At 41.2% G+C, this 20,826-nt stretch overlaps 2 protein-coding genes across 2 annotated transcripts; both read right to left on the reverse strand.

Moving 5' to 3' along the window:
- Positions 1 to 6,241: 6,241 nt before the first annotated feature.
- Positions 6,242 to 12,680, reverse strand: LOC118775301 (N-acetyllactosaminide beta-1,3-N-acetylglucosaminyltransferase 2-like). Its single transcript, XM_036525138.1, has 2 exons — positions 12,482 to 12,680; positions 6,242 to 8,488 (listed from the first exon to the last, which is right to left on the reverse strand). Exon 2 carries the CDS (start codon positions 8,350 to 8,352, stop codon positions 7,054 to 7,056), a length of 1,299 nt encoding a protein of 432 aa, XP_036381031.1. The 5' UTR covers positions 8,353 to 8,488; positions 12,482 to 12,680; the 3' UTR covers positions 6,242 to 7,053.
- A 326-nt stretch (positions 12,681 to 13,006) lies between these two features.
- On the reverse strand, positions 13,007 to 20,591 carry napaa (N-ethylmaleimide-sensitive factor attachment protein, alpha a). The gene is made up of 11 exons (XM_036525122.1): positions 20,395 to 20,591; positions 19,093 to 19,172; positions 18,777 to 18,893; positions 18,099 to 18,145; positions 17,398 to 17,475; positions 16,959 to 17,014; positions 16,777 to 16,861; positions 16,571 to 16,675; positions 16,408 to 16,476; positions 15,924 to 15,974; positions 13,007 to 15,162 (listed from the first exon to the last, which is right to left on the reverse strand). The coding sequence occupies exons 1-11, from the start codon at positions 20,490 to 20,492 to the stop codon at positions 15,061 to 15,063; spliced, it is 888 nt and encodes a 295-aa protein (XP_036381015.1). The 5' UTR covers positions 20,493 to 20,591; the 3' UTR covers positions 13,007 to 15,060.
- Between the last annotated feature and the right edge of the window lie 235 nt (positions 20,592 to 20,826).

The raw sequence follows: 20,826 nt of genomic DNA on the forward strand, positions 1-20,826 counted from the left end.
AAAACACAAAAGAGAAAGAAAAAAAAGTCAAATCAAGTATCAATTTACACAAAACTCCAAAAATGGGCCGGACAAAAGTATTGGCACCCTTTGAAAAATCATGTGATGCTTCTCTAATTTGTGTAATTAACAGCACCTGTTACTTACCTGTGACACATAACAGGTGGTGGCAATCACTAAATCACACTTGCAGCCAGTTAAAATGGATTAAAGTTGACTCAACCTCTGTCCTGTGTCCTTGTGTGTACCACATTGAGTATGGAGAAAAGAAAGAAGACCAAAGAACTGTCTGAGGACTTGAGAAGCAAAATTGTGAGGAAGCATGGGCAATCTCAAGGCTACAAGTCCATCTCCAAAGACCTGAATGTTCCTGTGTCTACCGTGCGCAGTGTCATCAATAGGTTTAAAGCCCATGGCACTGTGGCTAACCTCCCTAGATGTGGACGGAAAAGAAAAATTGACGAGAGATTTCAACGAAAGATTGTGCGGATGGTGGATAAAGAACCTCGACTAACATCCAGACAAGTTCAAGCTGTCCTGCAGTCCGAGGGTACAACAGTGTCAACCCGTACTATCCGTCGGTGTCTGAATGAAAAGGGACTCTATGGTAGGATACCCAGGAAGACTCCACTTCTGACCCAGAGACATAAAAAAGCCAGGCTGGAGTTTGCTAAAACTTACCTGAGAAAGCCAAAAACATTTTGGAAGAATGTTCTCTGGTCAGATGAGACAAAAGTAGAGCTTTTTGGGAAAAGGCATCAACATAGAGTTTACAGGAAAAAAAACGAGGCCTTCAAAGAAAAGAACACGGTCCCCACAGTCAAACATGGCGGAGGTTCCCTGATGTTTTGGGGTTGCTTTGCTGCCTCTGGCACTGGACTGCTTGACCGTGTGCATGGCATTATGAAGTCTGAAGACTACCAACAAATTTTGCAGCGTAATGTAGGGCCCAGTGTGAGAAAGCTGGGTCTCCCTCAGAGGTCATGGGTCTTCCAGCAGGACAATGACCCAAAGCACACTTCAAAAAGCACTAGAAAATGGTTTGAGGGAAAGCACTGGAGACTTCTAAAGTGGCCAGCAATGAGTCCAGACCTGAATCCCATAGAACACTTGTGGAGAGATCTGAAAATGGCAGTTTGGAGAAGGCACCCTTCAAATCTCAGGGAGCTGGAGCAGTTTGCCAAAGAAGAATGGTCTAAAATTCCAGCAGAGCATTGTAAGAAACTCATTGATGGATACCGGAAGCGGTTGTTCGCAGTTATTTTGTCCAAAGGTTGTGCTACCAAGTATTAGGCTGAGGGTGCCAATACTTTTGTCCGGTCCATTTTTGGAGTTTTGTGTAAAATGATAATTGATTTAAATTTTTTTTTCATTGTCTTTTGTGTTTTTTCATTGCAAGCAAAATAAATGAAGATATTACTACCAAAACATTTGTAATTGCAATCATTTTCTGGGAGAAATTGAGCATTATCTGACAGAATTGCAGGGGTGCCAATACTTTTGGCCAGCACTGTATACCAAATCTTCTGCATGTGAGTAATATTTACATTAATTTATATATATATATATGTTCACCTGAAAAGGTGAGATATAGAAGGGTGTTTGCTGTTAACACAGGATGAGCCCCACGGCCAGGGTTCAAGACCGGTCATGTCATTTGACCGTACAACAGCAAAACAAATTGACTCCATTCTGCTGGGAATAGGGGCGGGCAGGTCAGCCAGGGCTTCCTTACCTCACCACTCTGGTAAACTGATTTGTCAGGTGCTTGCAAGTTGCTCAGGTGATATCAGTGGAGTAACGCCTAATCCTCCAATGAGTGTCCAGTCCACTGTAATGAGCTGTGTGACTTGCTGTGCAAAAATTAGCTGCTGGCTATGTGTGAGTGTCTTAGAAGAGTGCATTCATCTCGCTTCTGCACTTCTGTGTGGATGCAGAAGTTGTCACAATTGGATGAGCCTGGTGGATGGAAAATCTGATGTCAGACCTTTCTCTGATACTATGCATACAACAAAAGACCTAGTTTTGTTTAAATATGCAATGCCTCCTTGGCATGCTGTGGAGCAAGTTCTGAGGGTTGTGCTGCTATAGTGCATACCATGCGTACCTTGGTTGCAGTTCAATCTCGGTAGGCATGAGATTGCGGTCTAGTAGTGTTGGGCCTATAGCCAATGAAATCTAACACTATGATATTTTAAAGTATTGTGATTTTCATAATTGTGATGTCCAAAAAATGAATTTTGGATGAATTGAGGATAGGAAAGTTAAGCTTATTTCTCCGTTTGGCTTTCATTCATGTTTTTGGATGTAAGATTCAAGTAGTCATTCTTAAATAAGTGTTTTAATAAGCAAAATGTATCCCAGACAATGACATTCATGCAGGTTTTGTCAAGTTAGATACCTTGTGTGACGCTCCTGTGCTGTTCTTATGGCCATCATAGTGTTCATTTTGTTCTTTTACTGCAGGACATAGAAAGTGGTTTGTTTACTGGCTAAACTTCACAGAACACATATTAAAACTTGAATCAATGCTGGAAAAAAGACAATGGCCATTTAGTTGGACAATTTGTCTGTGAAAAGCACATAGCTAAAATGCAGCACTCAATGCTCTTTGGTTTTCAAACTGAGATGTGTTTGAGAAGTTATGTTCAATATGATAGATTTTTCTGACTAAAAAGATGGTAAAGCTTTTTCGCAGTTCAAAGCTATTTTAACTCATTGCAAAAATTATTATGGAGGCTAGAATTTTAAACATCAAATTAAAACAATAAGAATCTACTGAACAATCTAATCAATTAATTCACAACTGGTTCATTTCTGTGAATCAGCTGGCTCAGTATAAGGAAACACTTCTCAAACACAATTTCTTCCCACGGTCTGCACCTTCAACATTTTGGTTCAATAAGTCACCATACCTCCACCCATTTCCATACACATCCACACTGCCCTGCTTCAAATAAACTGGGTGCCACTCAGTCTTCAGCAGGATTTTGTATTAAACTTTCTAAAGCCAGTATTATTCACTGTTTCTTATGTGACACACAATCACGGTGTTGTGTCCTGAGTCATTGTCTATGAAAAAAGAATGAATACAATATAAGTAATTAAGCTGTCGCATGGATATGACAGCTGTTAGGCAAGCCCTTTTTTTGCACTGTTAATACAGGAGATCCGGATATCGGATATTCGCAACAGGCAGCACTCTAGTGGCTTTTACTTTCCATGCTGTAACAGCACCTCACTGCATTGATCGATGCTCTCTTCCATCAATTTAACATGTTTATAGCATTATTACATAAATGCATATATTTCACCACTTTATTGCATTACTGCAAATATAGATTTTAGTTGGGAACAAATTGCCTTTGCATGAAGAGTTTACTGTTGGTACAGTAAGCAGATTCTCCCATTTGTGAAGATCTCTAGAATGTGTTCCCTTAAAGTGTTGAGAGTTAAATAAGCACAAAAAAATTGAAATTCTTCAGATCTGCTGCTTTGCATATTTTAGGTTAATAATGACACAATATAGAAGCCAACCCCAAATTTAATTGCATTTTTCCTTTAGGTTTATTGTAACAAAACAGGATGCTGAAATAAAGATATCCAAAATATAATAAGAGCATTCCCTGAAAATTAAAATAAACTGAAAACCATCTGCTTAGCAGTTCAATTGACCAGTCATTGCCACCATCAGCACGACAAGGGCACAGAGCAACAGGCAGTGTCTCCTCAAAGCTGAGGACAATGCTTCACCTGGAGGCTGCCACATGGCCACAGGTCTTATTATATACAGTTCCAGCATATAAGCAAAAACATATGTATTGTTTCAAATAACTTGTAGTTCACTAAATCTGCAATACAATACCTTATCATAAATTAGAATGCAACAGATGATGTTATGAAATGATATTAGTAAACATTTACATTTAGTCACTTAGCAAAAAGCTCCTATCCAGGGCGACATACAAGGTGAGTACATATAACATTACATTTACTTTGCTGGCATCCAGTAGAAGGTCATTCAAAGTGATCCCGCAAGTCAAACACAAAGACCATCAAGAAAAATGACACAAAACGTTGCACAACCAAGGAAACCATCATCCACACTCAAACAAGAAGAGAGTCAAACACACAAGGCTGAAACCATGAAGCCGACCACCAGCAATGAAGTGCACCCTGGAAACTGTTAAACACAACACTTCAAAAAACACAGTTCAAAAAAGTGGCAGGCTACTCAGCCAGTCCAGCGGAGACAACAAAGTTCACATTATCCAAACTAGATGTACACCGAAATATTTGCCCTTACTCATGGTCTACAACAAAACTACTAATTAGCAGTGAAACTCACCCTGAAAACACTGAAAATGGCGACATCTCTGACAGAGAAAATGCCAAAAGATTCTGTACAGCACCGGCAAAAGTTTGTCAGGCAGGAAATAAAAAAATTTGGTTTATTCCACATTCTGTATGAATGGGTGTTTGATGGCAGCACCGAAGAAATACCCATCCGCAGTGCATAGACAGGGAACACACAGATACTTACAAAAACACAGACACCAATACAGCCATGTGTGCAACACTGTGGTGCAAAATCAGCTTCTTGCAGCATCTGTGCTCCACGGATGCATCCACTAATGACTGCTCAGATAAATTTTAACTTAAGAAAAGACTGTCTTTATAGTTACAGAAAAGCACAGCAAACTCATCCATTTTCCCTTTCATAATCATTGCAAATAAGATATTATGGAGTGTTAAAAATTAACATCAGATATAAACATTTGAATAATCTGCACCTCCATCTCCCCTGTTATATCATAACTGCTTCACTTACGTGGATCAACTAGCTTAGTATAAGGAAACACTAATCAAACAGATAATTTGGATCATACAAGTGGATCAAAAGTCTCAGTATAAGGAAACTTATCAAACAGATAATTTAGAATTTGAACACATTTTACCAGTAAAAAAGTACACATGTAAAGCTTTTTCCAACAGCTGGATTTTCCATGTTTCAAGAAATGCCATTGAACCGGCCTCCATATATGAGCCATTGAACTCTTGGGCAAACTACCTTTTACAGTTACAAATCTGTGTCAATCCACCGTGGACAAAACAGCCTAACAAGAGCTCCAAATATCTTTTATAAAGCTCACAAGAGAAATTTAAACTACTGGATGTGTGCAGAGCATTCAGATAGAAGTCCTGCAGCAGCATGTGCTGCCATTGTGAGAAGGAACTATGAAAAATAAGTGCGTGCATGTGACAAGTGCAAATCCAAACACACTATTACATATAAGACACCAATTTACAATACTGTCAGGCAGGGATGGACAGTTCCAGTTTTGGAGGCCTTGGGTGCTGCTGGCTTTAGAGTCAGCCTTTCAATAAGCAACTGAATTGTGCCTCTATCAACTGGTGGTTTGACTTCCTTTACAAATGAGGTAGAACAAAAGAGGCCAGGCTCTCCAGGGCTGGAATTTCCCAGCTCTGCCCTGAGGTTTCCTTTTATATCCAGATCAGTGGTGTTTTCACCCAACATCCTGAAGGATTATCGGATCGCTCTCAAAGAGCAGCGTATGAGACTACATGAACCCTAATCCAGGGTGATTGCGTAATTTAGGCCCGGATGGGAACGAAATCCATAGAGTCATCTCCAGTGGACACAATGTCTGTCTAGATGAGGGGCATGTAACAAAATAACTGCAGGGGTTTCATGAGTGTAAACCATCCTCTGATCATTCTGTAAGTACATCAGACAGTTCAATTGTCAGGATGATGGAGCTGCATATACACGTGTCGATGTGATATACTGATTTCATGCAAATCTGTTATTTGTTTCCAAATATGATGCTGTAATTAGGGCTATGCGATATAGCCGGCGCAATATATCACATAGCTATTTTTAAAGCAATAAAAGCTATCCCCGTTATGTGGTGTTAGGTTTCTTCCCGTATGTTTTTCTTCCCTTTAGTCATACCTGATGAGCGAGCACACCTCCAGTTTTCCAAGGCCATGTGAAATGCTTCCGGGGGAAAAAACGTCACTCGTATCTATTCAATGTTGATATCACAGCACCAGCACTATGCTGTTTCCATGTGGTAGACAGAAACGCATGGCTACAAAGATAAAGAGTGAAAACATATGCTATGTGTTTTTCAAAGCTAATAGGCAAGTTAAACAACATATAGATACAAGTGATATTTCTATGCCCTGGAGGCATTTCACTGAACTTTGGAGGTGTGCTCCCGCATCAGGTATGACTAAAGGGAAAAAAACATACGGGAAGAAGCCTAACGCCACATGCCGGGGATAGCGGTTATTGAGCTAAAAATAGCTATGCGATATATCGTGATGGCTATATCACACAGCTCTGGCTGTAATGACTTTTTACACCACCTGTGACATGTACTGTATGTCTTGTGAAGCACTGTTATATCTATTTGTCCTGCTAGTATTTGTAACAAGGAAAATGAAAATACTGAATAATCTGCAATGCAGTTCCAAACATTGTGTATAATAGGCCTACTTTGATTTTCAAAAGCAAATACAGTTCTGGGCTGTGTTGATATATAAAATCTGGCTCTGTGACTGGGTTCTGATGGTAAAAGTGAGGCGTGAGGCTTTACCCCATATTCCTCTGTGTGTTCCCGTACACATCAGTTTTACATCATCAGTACTGCTTCTACAGAGGTGAGGAGCAGGAGAGGCAACTCCGTTTCAGGATGCTGGGTCCAGAAATTGACTAGCAAATTTTTTTTGAAGTGGCTTTCTTCCTTTCCCTCTGCCATGAGCCACAGTGAGATGTTCACGTAATCTACAGACCTGCAGCACCCTTCAAATTCTAGGTTCACATATGTAATCACACTTTCAACTCATGTGAACACAGTTTGGTCTTAAAAACAACATGCAGGAATGCTTTGCAGCCATCATACAGCTCCCATCCTGTTGTCAGAGGTGTAAAAACTCTGTTCCATGCTAATATACACTTCCTGTGGCCACCAGGTGGGGATGCTGAGGGTGTGGCTCCCTCTGAGGGTGGTGGAGGAAGTGACATCAGCAGGTGAGCAGGGGGCTGAGCATGTTCTTCCACAGCCGCATGGTCTGCTGAGGGCTGCGCTGGTGCACCAGGAGCAGGTTCCTGTGCACGCAGGCGTTCTCGCGGTCCTGCTCCCGGATGTCAAAGGTGTGGAAGCTGCTGTGCACCACGGGGTTGATGCCCAGCGCTTGGAAGCACATTCCGGTGTACACATCATCAATAGGGAAGAAGGCAATGTACTCTGCCAGCTGGTAGAGGGGCTTTAGCAGTGCCCCAGCAAACAGGAACCCCCCACCCCCAGCGTAAGGAGGATAGGGGCCCTCGTAAAAGCTGTGGGGGACGTAGTATTTGCTTTTGGAGTCGCGGAAAGGGCTGGCTTTGGTGACGATTTGACCTACGTAGAGCTTGGAGGCCTTCTGGGTTTCCAAGGCGCGCAGGTAGTCGATCATAGCCTGCGGGTTGACGAACACGTCATCATCCCCTTTGAAGATGAATTTCACGTGGGAGCAGCGTTGCAGGGCCCAGCTGTAAAAAGCATTCTCCTTAAGGGTCAGGTTGTAGAAGGAGTCCCGGAAGTCCCACTGCAGCAGGTCTTTGAAATGCTGCGCCTCATAGTGGAGGAGCTGGTCCAGGTTGGGCTCGTCCGGTGGAGATTTTCCCAGCAGGAATACCATCCGCACCTTCAAGCCTCCCTCGTACGCACCCTCCTGTCCCCAGGTGTCCCGAATTGCCTGTCGCCGCTCAAAGTTTCTGGGCACCGACTTGATGGCAAAGAGTAGGAAAATCTGCCCCTGCCTGTCCACCACGCGGCACTTACTGGGCTGGTCGATCAGGATGGGCGGGTCCCGGCAATCCATGCCTTGCAAGAAGTCCTTGTAGAGTGCTGGGTAGGAGTCAAAATCCTGAATGTTGGTGCGCAGCATTTCCCTGCTCACAGGAGTGCAGGAGGACTTGTTCAGTCTCTCCCATTCTGACACATTTCCTTTGAGACTTCTTGCCAAGTCATTCTGCTTGAAGAGAAAGTGCTGCTTCCTGTTCCAGAAAGCACTGCTCTGTGGAATTGCTTGCCTGAATTTCTCTGAGATTTCAATGGGTATTGGTTTACTCTGGCGTTCAGGCAGAGGGGTGCTTTTCTTTTCAGGAGGAGTTGCTAGCTCCACCTTTGGTGGATTGTTGACATTCCTCTCAGGTCTCCACATCCACTCCTGGTCCTGTCCTTCCTTTGTTTTAGGGGGGGAGTAAAGGAAGAACAAGCCAATGCTGCTAGTAAGGGCTAGAGTGAGGAGCACTTTGCTGTGCCTCATCCTTACTGCCATAGTTACCGGGGAATGTAGAGTGCAGCTGAGGAGAAACAGATCAGTAGGGGACGACTGCGGTCTATAGAGTCACAGGGTGGAGCAGCTCGTTGTTGTAGGTTTTTGTGCTCACGGTTCAGCTGTTTCACAGCCGCTCCTAAGAGAGACAAAGACGCAACAGCATTGTAACTAAACAAACATGAACAGCACCTCTGCAGAGCTATCCTTTGAACCAACTTGTCTGCGGGGCTCAGCACTGCGTAGCATATGGCTTAGTTCAACTGTCTTTTTGATAGGCCTTTGTTTGCTGCAGATGGACAAAGGTTTAGCTGTGGTTTCAACAATAATACCTTCTGGACTTTCCTTAGATTTACAACCCCTTTTAAAGGGCATTTAGTTTAGTATAAAAAAGGAGACTACAGCAACATTACCCTGTCATTTACAAATTTTTTGACATACATTTTTCTATAAAAATTAAAGATTAAATATTAAATGATAACTATATAGTAAACTGCCAATATTATTATCAGAGAACAGCACTTGGTATTCTTTAAAGTAATTACTTCCAGAAATCAAATGACCTGTATGCATGACACACAACAGTCCCTGCATTTGGAGAGAGTCTATAAAAAGATAACTTATCTCTGTTAATAAATCCAAAAAACCCGCACGTTTTGCATTATGTTTGCTTAGCAGACACTTTTATCCAGAGTGATTTACATTTCTTTCAAATTTGTACGTTACCCATTTACATGGCTGAGACGTTTGAGGTTGAGTACTTTGCCCAAGGGTAAAACAGCAGCAGCCCTCCAGGGAATGAGACCAGCAAACCTTGGGTTACAAGGGTTACAAGCTCTGTGTCTGTCTCTACTATGCCACACTGCTGCCCCATTTTGCTATAAATTTGTATGTAATTAACAGATAAGGGTTAATGTGATTTTCATCAGCTGCTAGCATAAATATGCTAATGGTGAAATATGATGATGCAGAAAGGCAAAAAAAAGACTGCCGTTTCCTGAGTGGCCCACTGTCCACATGATTAAAAGCTACTGTAGCTTGCAATACCCCCCCCCCCCCCCCCCCAAAAAAAAGGTCTTCTATCCAAGATAGCTGATGCTGAAAGTTTTGCTGAGCAAGCACCTCTGTCAAAAAAGCCAAAAAAAAAAGTTGCAGAGCAAAGACAGTAGACTCTGATCTTTCCAACCACCCAAGCAGAGAGATGATGCATTTAAACAATGGTTAACCCGACAGCACACAGCATGTTTGAGCTTTCAGCACAGTGGTGTTAAAAATTGGATGCATTAAATAGATTTTAAGTACATTTCATATTATGTAGATTCCTGGAAAAAAAATGCTGTTGTCAGTAAAATATATGATTGTCCATCTTAACTTATTTGTTGAGAAAACGTAAGGTTAGCAACCCTGTGTACCCTCACCTCTCTCATCCCAGCAAATAAATAATAAGGAAGTATGGAAGCTGTAATACAGATACAAAACAATGAGGAAGAGGAAGTAGGTACAAACTACAAACACAAATAAATTATGGATATGACACATTGATAAAACAGGATGGGCCTGTGCACTTAAACAGGTACTTTCATTGTTTTCTTGACTCCACCCCTATCACAGAATCCAGAGTCATCAGAGATCAATTAGAAGGACAGGTGAAAGAACAATGACAAGAGAAGAACAATGCTGTCTTCCTTTTCCCCACGGGTCACTGTCATGAGCATGGAGAGGGAACCGCTACTTATCCATGGCGCATCTGTTGGATGCAACGAGGCAGGCACAGCACACAAATGTAAGAGAAGCGGAAACTACACTGAGATAAGAATCCAGTATTTGTGCCAGACAGGATTAACTGGTTCATATTACAGGTTGGGGGGGGGGGGGGGGGGGGGGACTTACTGCTCATGCATTTAAGTCTAGCTTTTTTAACACCAGTTGCTTTGGCGGCTTATAGCTGCAAGGAAATCTATTTTCTCTATGGCACTCAACTACCTGCTTCGAAAACATAATATATATGTACAGTTCCCAGTTTAATCAAGCTTTTTGTATCAAAGAACTGAAAGATGTATTTAATGTAGTGCACAGTCAACCTTATATGAAGCATAATCCATTATTCACAGAATTGTCAAATGTTTTATAATCCTTCCATGTATTAATTTATGAGTGAAATTTGTTTTATTTTATACTTGACTTGAGAAGGAACTGATGCAATGGCTATTTTGCCACATGTACTGTACTTTCTTCCCCTCGCATTTGTCTGTGCATTTTAAATATTTCACAGAATCCAATATTTTTATCAAACACAATTGGGATATTTTTTATGATTACATACTAATACTGCATCATCTGACAGCAATCTGTTATATTCAGCCAAAATCTATGAAGATTCTGTTTCTTTCTGCCCTGATAGAAAGCTCCTAACTCATTCAGACATGCACCTTGTGAAAAACTTCCATTCAACCCTCTCAGAATTAATGTCACCCATGTAATATATGGTAGAAGACAACTGACTAGCCCATGCAGAAGCATGAAAAGAAAGTAATTTTCGTCTAGCTAAATTCCTTCCTCGAAATAAAGGAGAACAAACTTCCTTAAAGGCTCAGTCTTTGTTATATTTGTTTCAAACCACTGGCTTATTTATGCCAATTAACTGATAAACTATATATTTAACTTGTATATTTCGAGGGGAACATAAAAACATTGTTTGTGTATAGGACAAAATGCATTGTTTGTCTATGATTTACCATTGTAAATGAAAGATTTCAAACCACTTAAATCAGTGTTTCTCAACCCTCTCCTGGAGTACCCCCTGCCCTGCATGTTTTAGATCTCTCCCTGCTCCAACACAGCTGATTCAAATGATCAGTTTGTTATTAAGCAGCTTCAGGAGTTCATAACGAGTTGATCGTTTCAATCAGCTGTGTTGGAGCAGGGAGAGATGTAAAACATGCAGGGCAAGGGGGTACTCCAGGAGAGGGTTGAGAAACACTGACTTAAATGATTGCAATAATTATGTAAGAGCAAAAGGGTGGGAAACTGCCTACACTTGCGATTTTAAGTATACCCGTGCCATGAGCTTAAGTACCCACTGTGTCGAATATTGTACAGAGGAGGGGTAAAACTGAAATGGTTCAAACTGGGAAGTGTTCGCGTTGTAATTCCGTCTTAAATCACTTCATTTTTTAAGCGCATTGGAAATACCACAAAACAGAGAACCACCAAATTTAAAGTTGCACAGGCCCTGTGCAGGCAAACAGGGCAGTAGTTCTGCTTTTCAAAAGCAGCAACAGATCCGCGTTGTCAGAAAAAAGCCTTTGATCAACAGGCTGGTTGACCATACCTACTATCAAACCAGCATACTTATTGGAAATCAAGTGTATTAATAAAACCTACGCTAATAGTAAAGTGTAAGGATCATTTACTGGTGCACCATCTTGCATAGAAAGTAAAATACAGTTACAAAGCGATTGTATGTCTTTGGCACAGGTGGAGTGGAGCAAACCATGTCATGACATACAAAATTACAGAGTATTACGGTAGCTATGGTACGTAGGCTATGTAAAGTTCTGACAAGGAAGACGTAATGTTTTCTTTGAATCGTAAATAATTCAAATGTTATCTGCAGGATTATTCATTTTATTCAATTATTTATTTACTTAATTCAAATAGAGCAACAATAATGGATATTGTAAACTGTAATTAAATTTACAATGTCAAGATACTCAAGAGTCCTACTCTTTGGCTAGTTGATGGATTATTTTTGCAAACGCTGAGGCCATTTATTCATAATTAATACAAAAAAGGTCACAAATGTATAGTAGCTGTCCAATGGGGGTGACACGCCCATCAGCGTACAAAAATGCAAGTCTGGGCGGATTGACACTTCATGAGTATTACTACACTTCATTGTCACAATTTATTTGCTATTACTATTGTACCAGACCTGCTACCCCCCGATCCAGGCTCCACTTAAAATGGGAAGGAAACGAAAAGATTCTGCCTAACACCTCACGAATGAAGCAATTTAAATTGAACTATTAGGCTGGGGTACATGCACTTGTTGAACACCTCAGACTGCTTAAAACGGCCACAACACAATGTCCACACTCGTCTTTGAAGATATATATGCTTTGCTACTTACTTTAGTTCTCCGGTGGATCGGTGATTATCAATTCAGATCTTCTTTTCGCCGTTTCGTTACAAAATGTCGAGATAGCCGAAGCCACTGTCAGAATTAATCATTTCAGTTTATTAACGATAATAGTAGCTTCAAACTTAAGCATGCTACGTTCCCTCTGCTGGAAGTGGTATCACAAAGCGTACGGACTGCAGGTGATCAGTCCTTGACGCAACACTGCCTCACACGTTGATTGCCTTGTGTTTAAATTCATGCGAACTGGGCGGGTCGTCTGTATCGTGATTCCCACATAGAAAACTAATGTGTAGTCACACTTACATTCAGGGATGAGATAGTCGACATCAGACCGTTTTGGTTTATATTATCTCCCCCATCCCAATGAAAAGTAAACTATATCACACACTTTGATACTTTGACTTTCTTTAAATACTACATGACCTGTTTCAAAAAGCTCCACCTTCTTTAATATCTATTTCTGAGTATCAAAAGATGCACGATCATACAAAACAAACAGACAACCAAGGCAGTCATAGAATTGTTTAATATAGTTGGTTTCGAAGAACAATATGCGGTAATAAGTTTCTGTACATACAAATTGAGTTTTGGTTTATGTCACATGCGAGCTGTACCATTCGCTATTAATACCAGTGTTGCGTGGATGGAAGCTCTGCTCAGTTTTGACGGTGCTAGGAGAGAACGCTACTGCCACTACTACCATTCTCCATTTAGGTCCGAGTTTTTTGACTTGCAAAATCAGCCTTTCGTTTTCCATGGCAATATACCTTATGTACAGCTGTAAGATCATATACAAATATGTCAAGACAACTTGCCTCCTCGGCTAAAGTTGTAACTACTAAGACATGCATGATTTTATCCGTGCCATTCTCATTCCATGCCAGCGTCACCACATCCGTCACAGGCAGGTGCGCTATACTGACTGATGCACTGTCTTAAATTATAACTTCATCCTCGGTACTCTTAAGTGTTCAGTATGAAACAAACTTTTTTTTCTAAATAAACCAGATGCCATGACAAGGGTTAACATAGAGTTCTAAGATTTATGAATTAGCTATAAACTTAAATTCAGATGTGAATTCTCAGATTGTTTCAAAAACAACGCGTTAATATCTTTGTAAGTCTGCTACATTAACACATGAAACGCGATAATCATGAAAATAAATAAAAAACGAATATAAGCATTGTGGCTTGCTCTCAAAACATCAGCAACAATAAGGTAAGAAGAAAACACTTTATTCGAAGTAATCCAACTATGTAGAGAAAACTGAGAGTATCAATGAAGCAAGCTGACTAAAGCGTTCCTGAAATAAAAACGTGTGTTTTGTCAACAAGGTCCACTCTCTACTCCGTGGTGGCATTAGCAGTACCAGCAGAAACTTAAAAATCAAAGAAGGCAAAACTCTCCACACCAGTCTTAAACCTGGCTGTTCACTGATATGATGTTTTTAGCAGTTTCGAGGCGTCACACCTTAAAACCGGAAAAACTGCTCCGTTGCGGACCTCCCAATCCGGAAAGGATAATGTGTTGCTACGTCACCCCCACCTGATCAGGAAACAACACTCACGACTAAACATGTTTCCACTCCGCAATATCCTCAAACAATGTGGTTGCTGGTGCTTCACTCTGAAACTTCATGCACTCTCCTTCACATCTTAGAAACAGTGAGTTTTCTTGTGTGTATGTTTTCATCTCTCCCTGTGACAAATGTCAACACAAGTACTGACTGTGAACAGAATTCGTTGTCAAAATCATATGGCTTTGAGACCCCCCCCCCAAATCCCAGTTGAATCTGCACCCCGTGTTTGCACCCCATTGTATTTGCACCTAGAAAAACTTGCCATTTCTTTTTTTTTTTTTTTGCTTTTGCCTTTTATAGAAACATTGGATCAGTTTCAAAAAGAATAGTGTGTCTTTATCTGTTCCAGTTGACATGTACACAGTATAGCCCATTTCTGTCCCTGTGAAACAGTTTTAATCTCCCTCAAGCTGTGTCATCTGCTAAGCAAGCCCAGAATTTTAAACTGATGCATGCTGCCCAGCTGGCAAGTGTAAATGTTGATAGAGACAGGAAAAAAACGGTACAACAGGTGGAAAACTGACATGGCAGCTGCTCTCAGTCAGGCTGGAAGCATGTGCTGTTAGAGTCATGAGAATCGGAGTGACTGTACATCGCTCTTTGACTGCAGCAGGGTTTGCTGTGTCATCTCAGTCACCCCCTCCCTCTCCCCTCCTCGTGGGCTCTACAGGTAGTGTTTGTTAGGGTCTGTGCCAGGGACCATTATTGCCAAACTTCACGCCACAGATAGAGATGCAAAGAGAGGGATCAAAGTGGGGCTCTGAGATGTTACAACTGGAGGGTAAGGCAGAGTAAAGGCATGAATGACAGACATGGCTAGAAAAAGGAAGGAAGACTCAGGGAGAAGGGCAGGGGGGGTAGCCATGTTGCAGCAGAAAGAGAGGAAGAGGAACAGAGAAAGGAGAGAGAGAGAGAGAGAGAAAGAGAGGTGGGGTGAAAGGAGCAGCCAGAGGAATATAAGAAGGTAGAGAATGATGAGGCGGGGTGTTAACGGAGGTCACTTTCTTCATCCTGTATGGTTTTCTTGATCCTGAGCAGCATGGTGGTGAGCCACTGATCCAACCTGGAGATTGAGTCAAACTCTTTCACCTGAGAAAGGAGGGAGGGAGGGAGACAGAACCAGGCACACAAGCCATTGAAAACAGTGCAGGTAAAACAAGAAAAACAAGTACAAAGGTACAAAGAAGACTAATTACGCCATGAACCATACAAGCTCTTTCACATCAATTGTTAAACAAAAGTGCATTGCTAAACCCTTGTAAAGCACACAGACTGATTCAGTGTACTCCTGTGGACTACGACTTTCGCTAGGCGTGGCAGATATCTATGCTAAACTACATGCCATTCCAAAGCGCATTCAGGAAAACATGCAGTCTGACATCAAATTTAGAGTATTTACTGGTAGTTTGAATTTACAGACTACTTTACACTATAAATTACAAACAAGTCTGATTTAGATTATTTAGCTACAAATAACACAGATTTTAGTACTCTCACATTCCTAAAAACTATTACAGCCATTGAAGACTAAATACATTGCTTGTTACCTTGAGATCATGATCAAAATAATGACATAAACAACAGGGCAGAACTAAAATGCATTTAAAAAGCCTTTACTGCCATTTTTATAGCTAACAGCCAGAATGGTGTTTTAATCTTTTAAACAAGTCTTACTTGAGAAAACTGTACAAAGTGACACTATTCACTGTATTTCAATGTGGCAAAGAATGGGTACAGTCAAAAGAGACAAAGTGGCAGAAGTGAAACAGGAGGTACAAGGGAGACATTGGAGGGAAAGCATACCAAATAATAAATGCTTAAATATAATTCTGAGCTAGAGAAAAACTCACCGCATCAGTATATGCGTCAACGTTCTGTTCTTCATAGGCATCGAGCAGTTTCTGTTGAAATGGGTAGCAATCTTCAGCAAGCTTAGAGTTACACACTAAACAGACAATGCATACAATGCTGTGACAAGATTCCCTAACCAAAGATCACCTTAAACAATTTGTTTACAATAGTTGTGATTTTTGCATTGTGTGTCCATATAGGAATTGTATACCAGAAACAGATTTTGGGTTGGTTCCATGTGACTGCAAAATGATTTCCACCCTAGTGGGGTAAAAACTAGAGTAGAAACTGTAAAATGATGGGAACAAAATCAACCCTAGCCAGACAACCGCTCAGCAGATTAAAGTCACATTGCGACAGCGCGCTTGATATGGAGCATACCAGTGAAAACTGCCTGATGGCGTGGAGGCTCCATGAAACACGAAAGAAAATGAAACAGCACTACGGGAAGGAAAAAAAAATGTAACAGAAAAACAGACCCACCTTTACCAGTTTGCATTCTCGCGAGTCTGAGAAGGCTGGGAACATCTCCTCATACTTCTGCACAGCCAGCTAAAGGGTCGAGAGAGCAGGGGAGAGCAGTGTGAGAACAGGGGCGGTGTGGCAGCCTGCTGGCCCGGCACAAAGTGGCGGTCTGAGAGCTCACCTTGGCATTGAGCATGTCCACACAGAAGTGACAGAGTGCCGCTTTGAAGAAGTGGTCCTTAGCGCTGTACTTCAACAGAGTGCTATCCATGGCATAGGTTCCAATCTGGGCTCACAAACAACCAAATATATTAAAAAAATGAGGCAGGCAGGAAGCATGAAAGGAAAATTAGAAATGCATTTGCTAGGACAGGTCAAAAGGCTTACCTGTTCATAGATCTCAATGGCTTTCTGATACTGTTCCAGCTGGGCGGCATAGGTCGCCACTTTGAGAAGGCACTTGTTGGCAGAGCTAATGAGAGACAGACAGAGCTGTGTTACCTTACACCAAAGCATATCAGCATGGCCCGAAGGACTGCAGTGACTCTGTGCATATAGATATTCTATACCTGGTAGACTCCTCTCCTTTGTAGTAATCAGCTGCCTGTTCGTAGTGAGCAACAGCCTGCACAAAAACACAGCAAAACGTTTCCATCTGTGAATCAGCATACATATTTTACTTGTCTGAGCCAAGTTATCACCTTGAAATGGGCAGTATTACACTGCAAGCTAAAAGCAAACTAACATGGAGAAAGCATTATCATGTGAAAGTATCACTATACATCTCAATGTACAGATACATTCTGAATTGTCCTGTTCTCATGGTTTTGTCCACAAGGTGGCAGGAGAGGCTTTGATGAAGAAGTGCATTGTTAATTCAGGCAAGTTTAAGACTCCTAAGGAGTGTAGGAGTCCTGGTTCACATTGACACAGGCCACATTTTTTGAGAAAGTGCAAAGAGCACATCAGGTGCAATGTGCAGGGTGCTGAAATATGATCCAGGCTGACCTTATCAATGTCCACCAGCTCGGTCTCATAGATCTCAGCGATTGAGATGTGATGCTTTGCTGCAATGGTGAAACGACCCTGTAATGTCACAAAGTTGCACAAGAAGAGGTCACAGAGAGAAGAGAGTATATGCAAAACACAAGAGATCACTGTTTGACTCTCTCCCAAAAAAAAAAAATTTCATTATTCCAAATTGCAAAAAAAAGTCTCTTTTTAATCTGCATGACAAATATATATATCTATTAAATCTGTATGACCTTAGTCGCATACAAAAAATTTAAATGCTGTTTCATTGGGAAAATACAACCTGCCTAAAGTCAAACATAAACAACTCAAACTATTCTGACAATCTATTATGACTCCAAAAAGCTGTGTATGGTTTCGTTTCAAAACCCATGTTATAAAATGAGTATAACAAGTTATACTGAAGGCTACTACAATGAAACACATTATAAAAGGGACACTGTTGTATGGAGTCTATGAACTCATCCTAAGCCTAATCGTCGTGACTCTGCAATGAATCATGGACAGCAGACATGCACCGTTTTCAGCAAATACAGTTGATAGCAGAAGTGTTCAGTGACAGTTATGGATCAATGACTATTGCAGGAAAGGTCTGCTTGCAGGCAAGGAAGCACACCGCTGTGTGAATAGCAAACAGAGTGGAACAGTGGATAAGGGGATGACACTCGGGTTCTCACCATGTCTGTGTAAATCTCAATGGCCCGGTTCAGACAGTTAATAGCCTCTGTGGAGAAGAGAAGCCAGTGAGTTGCAGTGAATGGACATTTTGGACAAGTTACTCTCTGCCACATAATTAATCAGGGGGAATTATTGTTAATTTAGTCAGGAAAAAATCTCATAGTAAAATTGCTTTGTTACCATTATTGGCACCATGGGTTATTCTCTAAATGGAATAAGTTCCTGTGAAAATGTCTCGTTGGACATTACAAGCTTATGCAAAACACCTTTTCAAAAAAGCTTCAATACTGAACTTAACTGCTACCTCCAACCAAGCCCCTTCCCCAGGTTCTTCTATTAGAAAATAAATTGTTCTACGAACATTAACGATACTTTCAAGCTACCACTGATATACATTTAGGACGTTAAGATCAGGATGAACACATGACATTGTGTTTTTTATGACCGGAGAAATAACCATTTACAACCTAAAATCCAATATATACTAACAAAAGTCTGACAACTGCTTTGATGAATTTTGGTGGGGACATATCCAATATGAATATATGAATATATATGAATGAAAGAATATATCAATAAAAATATCAATAACAGATCATTACGAAATGGGAGATAGGCAGTCCAACAAAGAGATACTGTACAGATTCCTTTCGGCTACGTCTGAAGGAAGTCGTTACCTTGTGGATCGGCCTTTTTGAAAGCGTTTCCAGCGTCGATGAAGTTGGTGGCAGCATCATGTTTGCTCTGCATTTGGAGGTGAAGTCGCGCTGCCTGCGAGAACGCGTTGCCTGCCGCTGAAATAAAGGATTCAACACGGACTGTGACAACCCAAACCCCGACAACCTGCAGACTGCCCAGTACAGAGGCGACATATTCCCCACACACTAAGCAACACTATGACTACCATGCCAGAAAAGACAAAAAAAGACCAGTACGATTTAGACAAAAACGAGCGTTACTCTCTAAAGGCCATTTTAATAATGGATCGCTTACCACTCCAGTTCTTGGCCATTTTGAACATGTTTGCTGCCCGTGCGTACATGTCACATGCTTCCTCCAGCTTTGAGGAGCCTCTGTGAAAACAAGACCAAAAAGGGCGGAATTGAAAACGCCAGTGAATTTGCTCAGTGCACCCCAAATGACACATCTTGACAATCTGCACAACGTGTACCTAGCAAGCCCCACATCTCAGCATACACCATAAAATGCTAGTTACCCGGAAAAAAAAACGCCTAGTCATAATATGCACTTCAAGTTTAAGTATGACCTCACGCGAAAAAGACAAATCATAGATTTAAAAAAAATCAATATTGTGATTTAGTATCCTAGATACAATATTGCTTAGTCCTGTTGTGTGTTATAGTCAGGTTAGTTACCTCAACAAAGTATTCAGACAACCCGATTTTAGTTGTATACGTCTATGCTATAACGGCCCAGGGAGGAAACCATTCAGTCATTTTAATAAGATTGTTAGTAACAATTGACTATTTCCAGCCAGCGAGACGCTGACATTTTTGTGGAACTAAGTTAGCTACCTAACAAAGTACTTACAAAGTATCTTAAGGTTTTGCGGAGAGTCATCTCTAAATCCTGTAGGGAATTGAAAGCACCCCAAGTGTTGTGTTTTGCTGATGTATTTCTGTACGTTGTCATATTTATTAAATATTATTATTCAAGCATATACCGTAATTAAATCCCACTTTGGCGATAGATTGCAGCACCAGTCAGGTGAGTGTTTGTTTACAGTCCAATGACGCGAGATCAGCTGACAGTAAAACACTCGGCAGCGGAGAAAACTCTGGCCTATGCCTCTAACTGCATTTACAAAAGTGTACATAGCTCGTTATTTGAAAGCGAGTTATGGCAAACCGTCGTTGATATTATATTTACATACAGGTAGCTATGGGGCGAGTGAGGAAGGCAGTTCTCGATCTATCAATCATTCGCTAGCTTGCTAGTCAATGGTTACAAAAACAAGCAAGCTTACTAGCCTGACTAGTCAGCGAACTATAAGTTTATGTCAATCAGCGTAACATTGCAACTTGAATGGTATAATGAACTACTGCAACTTAGCTAGTGAGATAAGGTTGGTGACATTTTTCAAGTGTAGCAAACAAATGGTGTATTACTTTTGCATAACTTGCCCAGGCCTAAAACTTAGTTGAGTCACAAACATATCCCCGAATTTTCCTTAGCTAGTTCGAACCGTTTTTGGTCTCTCCTCTTCCGCCTCAACATTAGCAAGTTAGCTTAGAGTAGCTCAGTAGCTACAGTCACCGGCCGAGCAATATTTACCCAAACAACGTCCCAAAGAAAGACTGCGAGGATTTGACTTTCTTCTCGGCCTCAGCGAGAAGAGCCAAGGCTTCCTTCTCTTTTCCAGAGTTATCCATGTTAGCTATTTAGCAACCCGCTGACACTGTACAATGTTTTACGGCAGACCTCAACGTATACGATGCCTGAGCTAAGCGAGCCTTGACACATCACACCGAAACCGGAACGACGTAGCAATATCCAGCCCTGTCCCGGACGGACGGAGGTAGCTGGCTAGCAAGATTAGGGATGTAGGCAAAAGCCAAGTTAACTAGCTAGTCCAGCCAACGTTAGCCACAATTACCGGTTGTTCTGGATTTCTAGTATCTAAATACGACGTTCCCTGTTTGAGTTTGCTAACTAACGCTAGCTGCATTGAGCTGAAGGTGGAAACGTCTGATAAGACTGTATGTT

This window comes from Megalops cyprinoides, chromosome 3 (genome assembly GCF_013368585.1).
Source record: "Megalops cyprinoides isolate fMegCyp1 chromosome 3, fMegCyp1.pri, whole genome shotgun sequence".
Taxonomy (NCBI): Eukaryota; Metazoa; Chordata; class Actinopteri; order Elopiformes; family Megalopidae; genus Megalops; species Megalops cyprinoides.

Bases quoted from the DNA above. Each gene is read 5' to 3' on its own strand.
- LOC118775301 (XM_036525138.1), bottom strand. From the start codon at position 8,352: ATGGCAGTAAGGATGAGGCACAGCAAAGTGCTCCTCACTCTAGCCCTT.
- napaa (XM_036525122.1), bottom strand. From the start codon at position 20,492: ATGGATAACTCTGGAAAAGAGAAGGAAGCCTTGGCTCTTCTCGCTGAG. The intron at 17,015-17,397 runs GTCAGCCTGGAT...GTTTTTGTGCAG, and splicing joins AGCTGGTGGACATTGATAAG to GCTGTTGCTCACTACGAACA. The intron at 16,676-16,776 runs GTAAGCCTTTTG...TTGTGAGCCCAG, and splicing joins CCATTGAGATCTATGAACAG to ATTGGAACCTATGCCATGGA.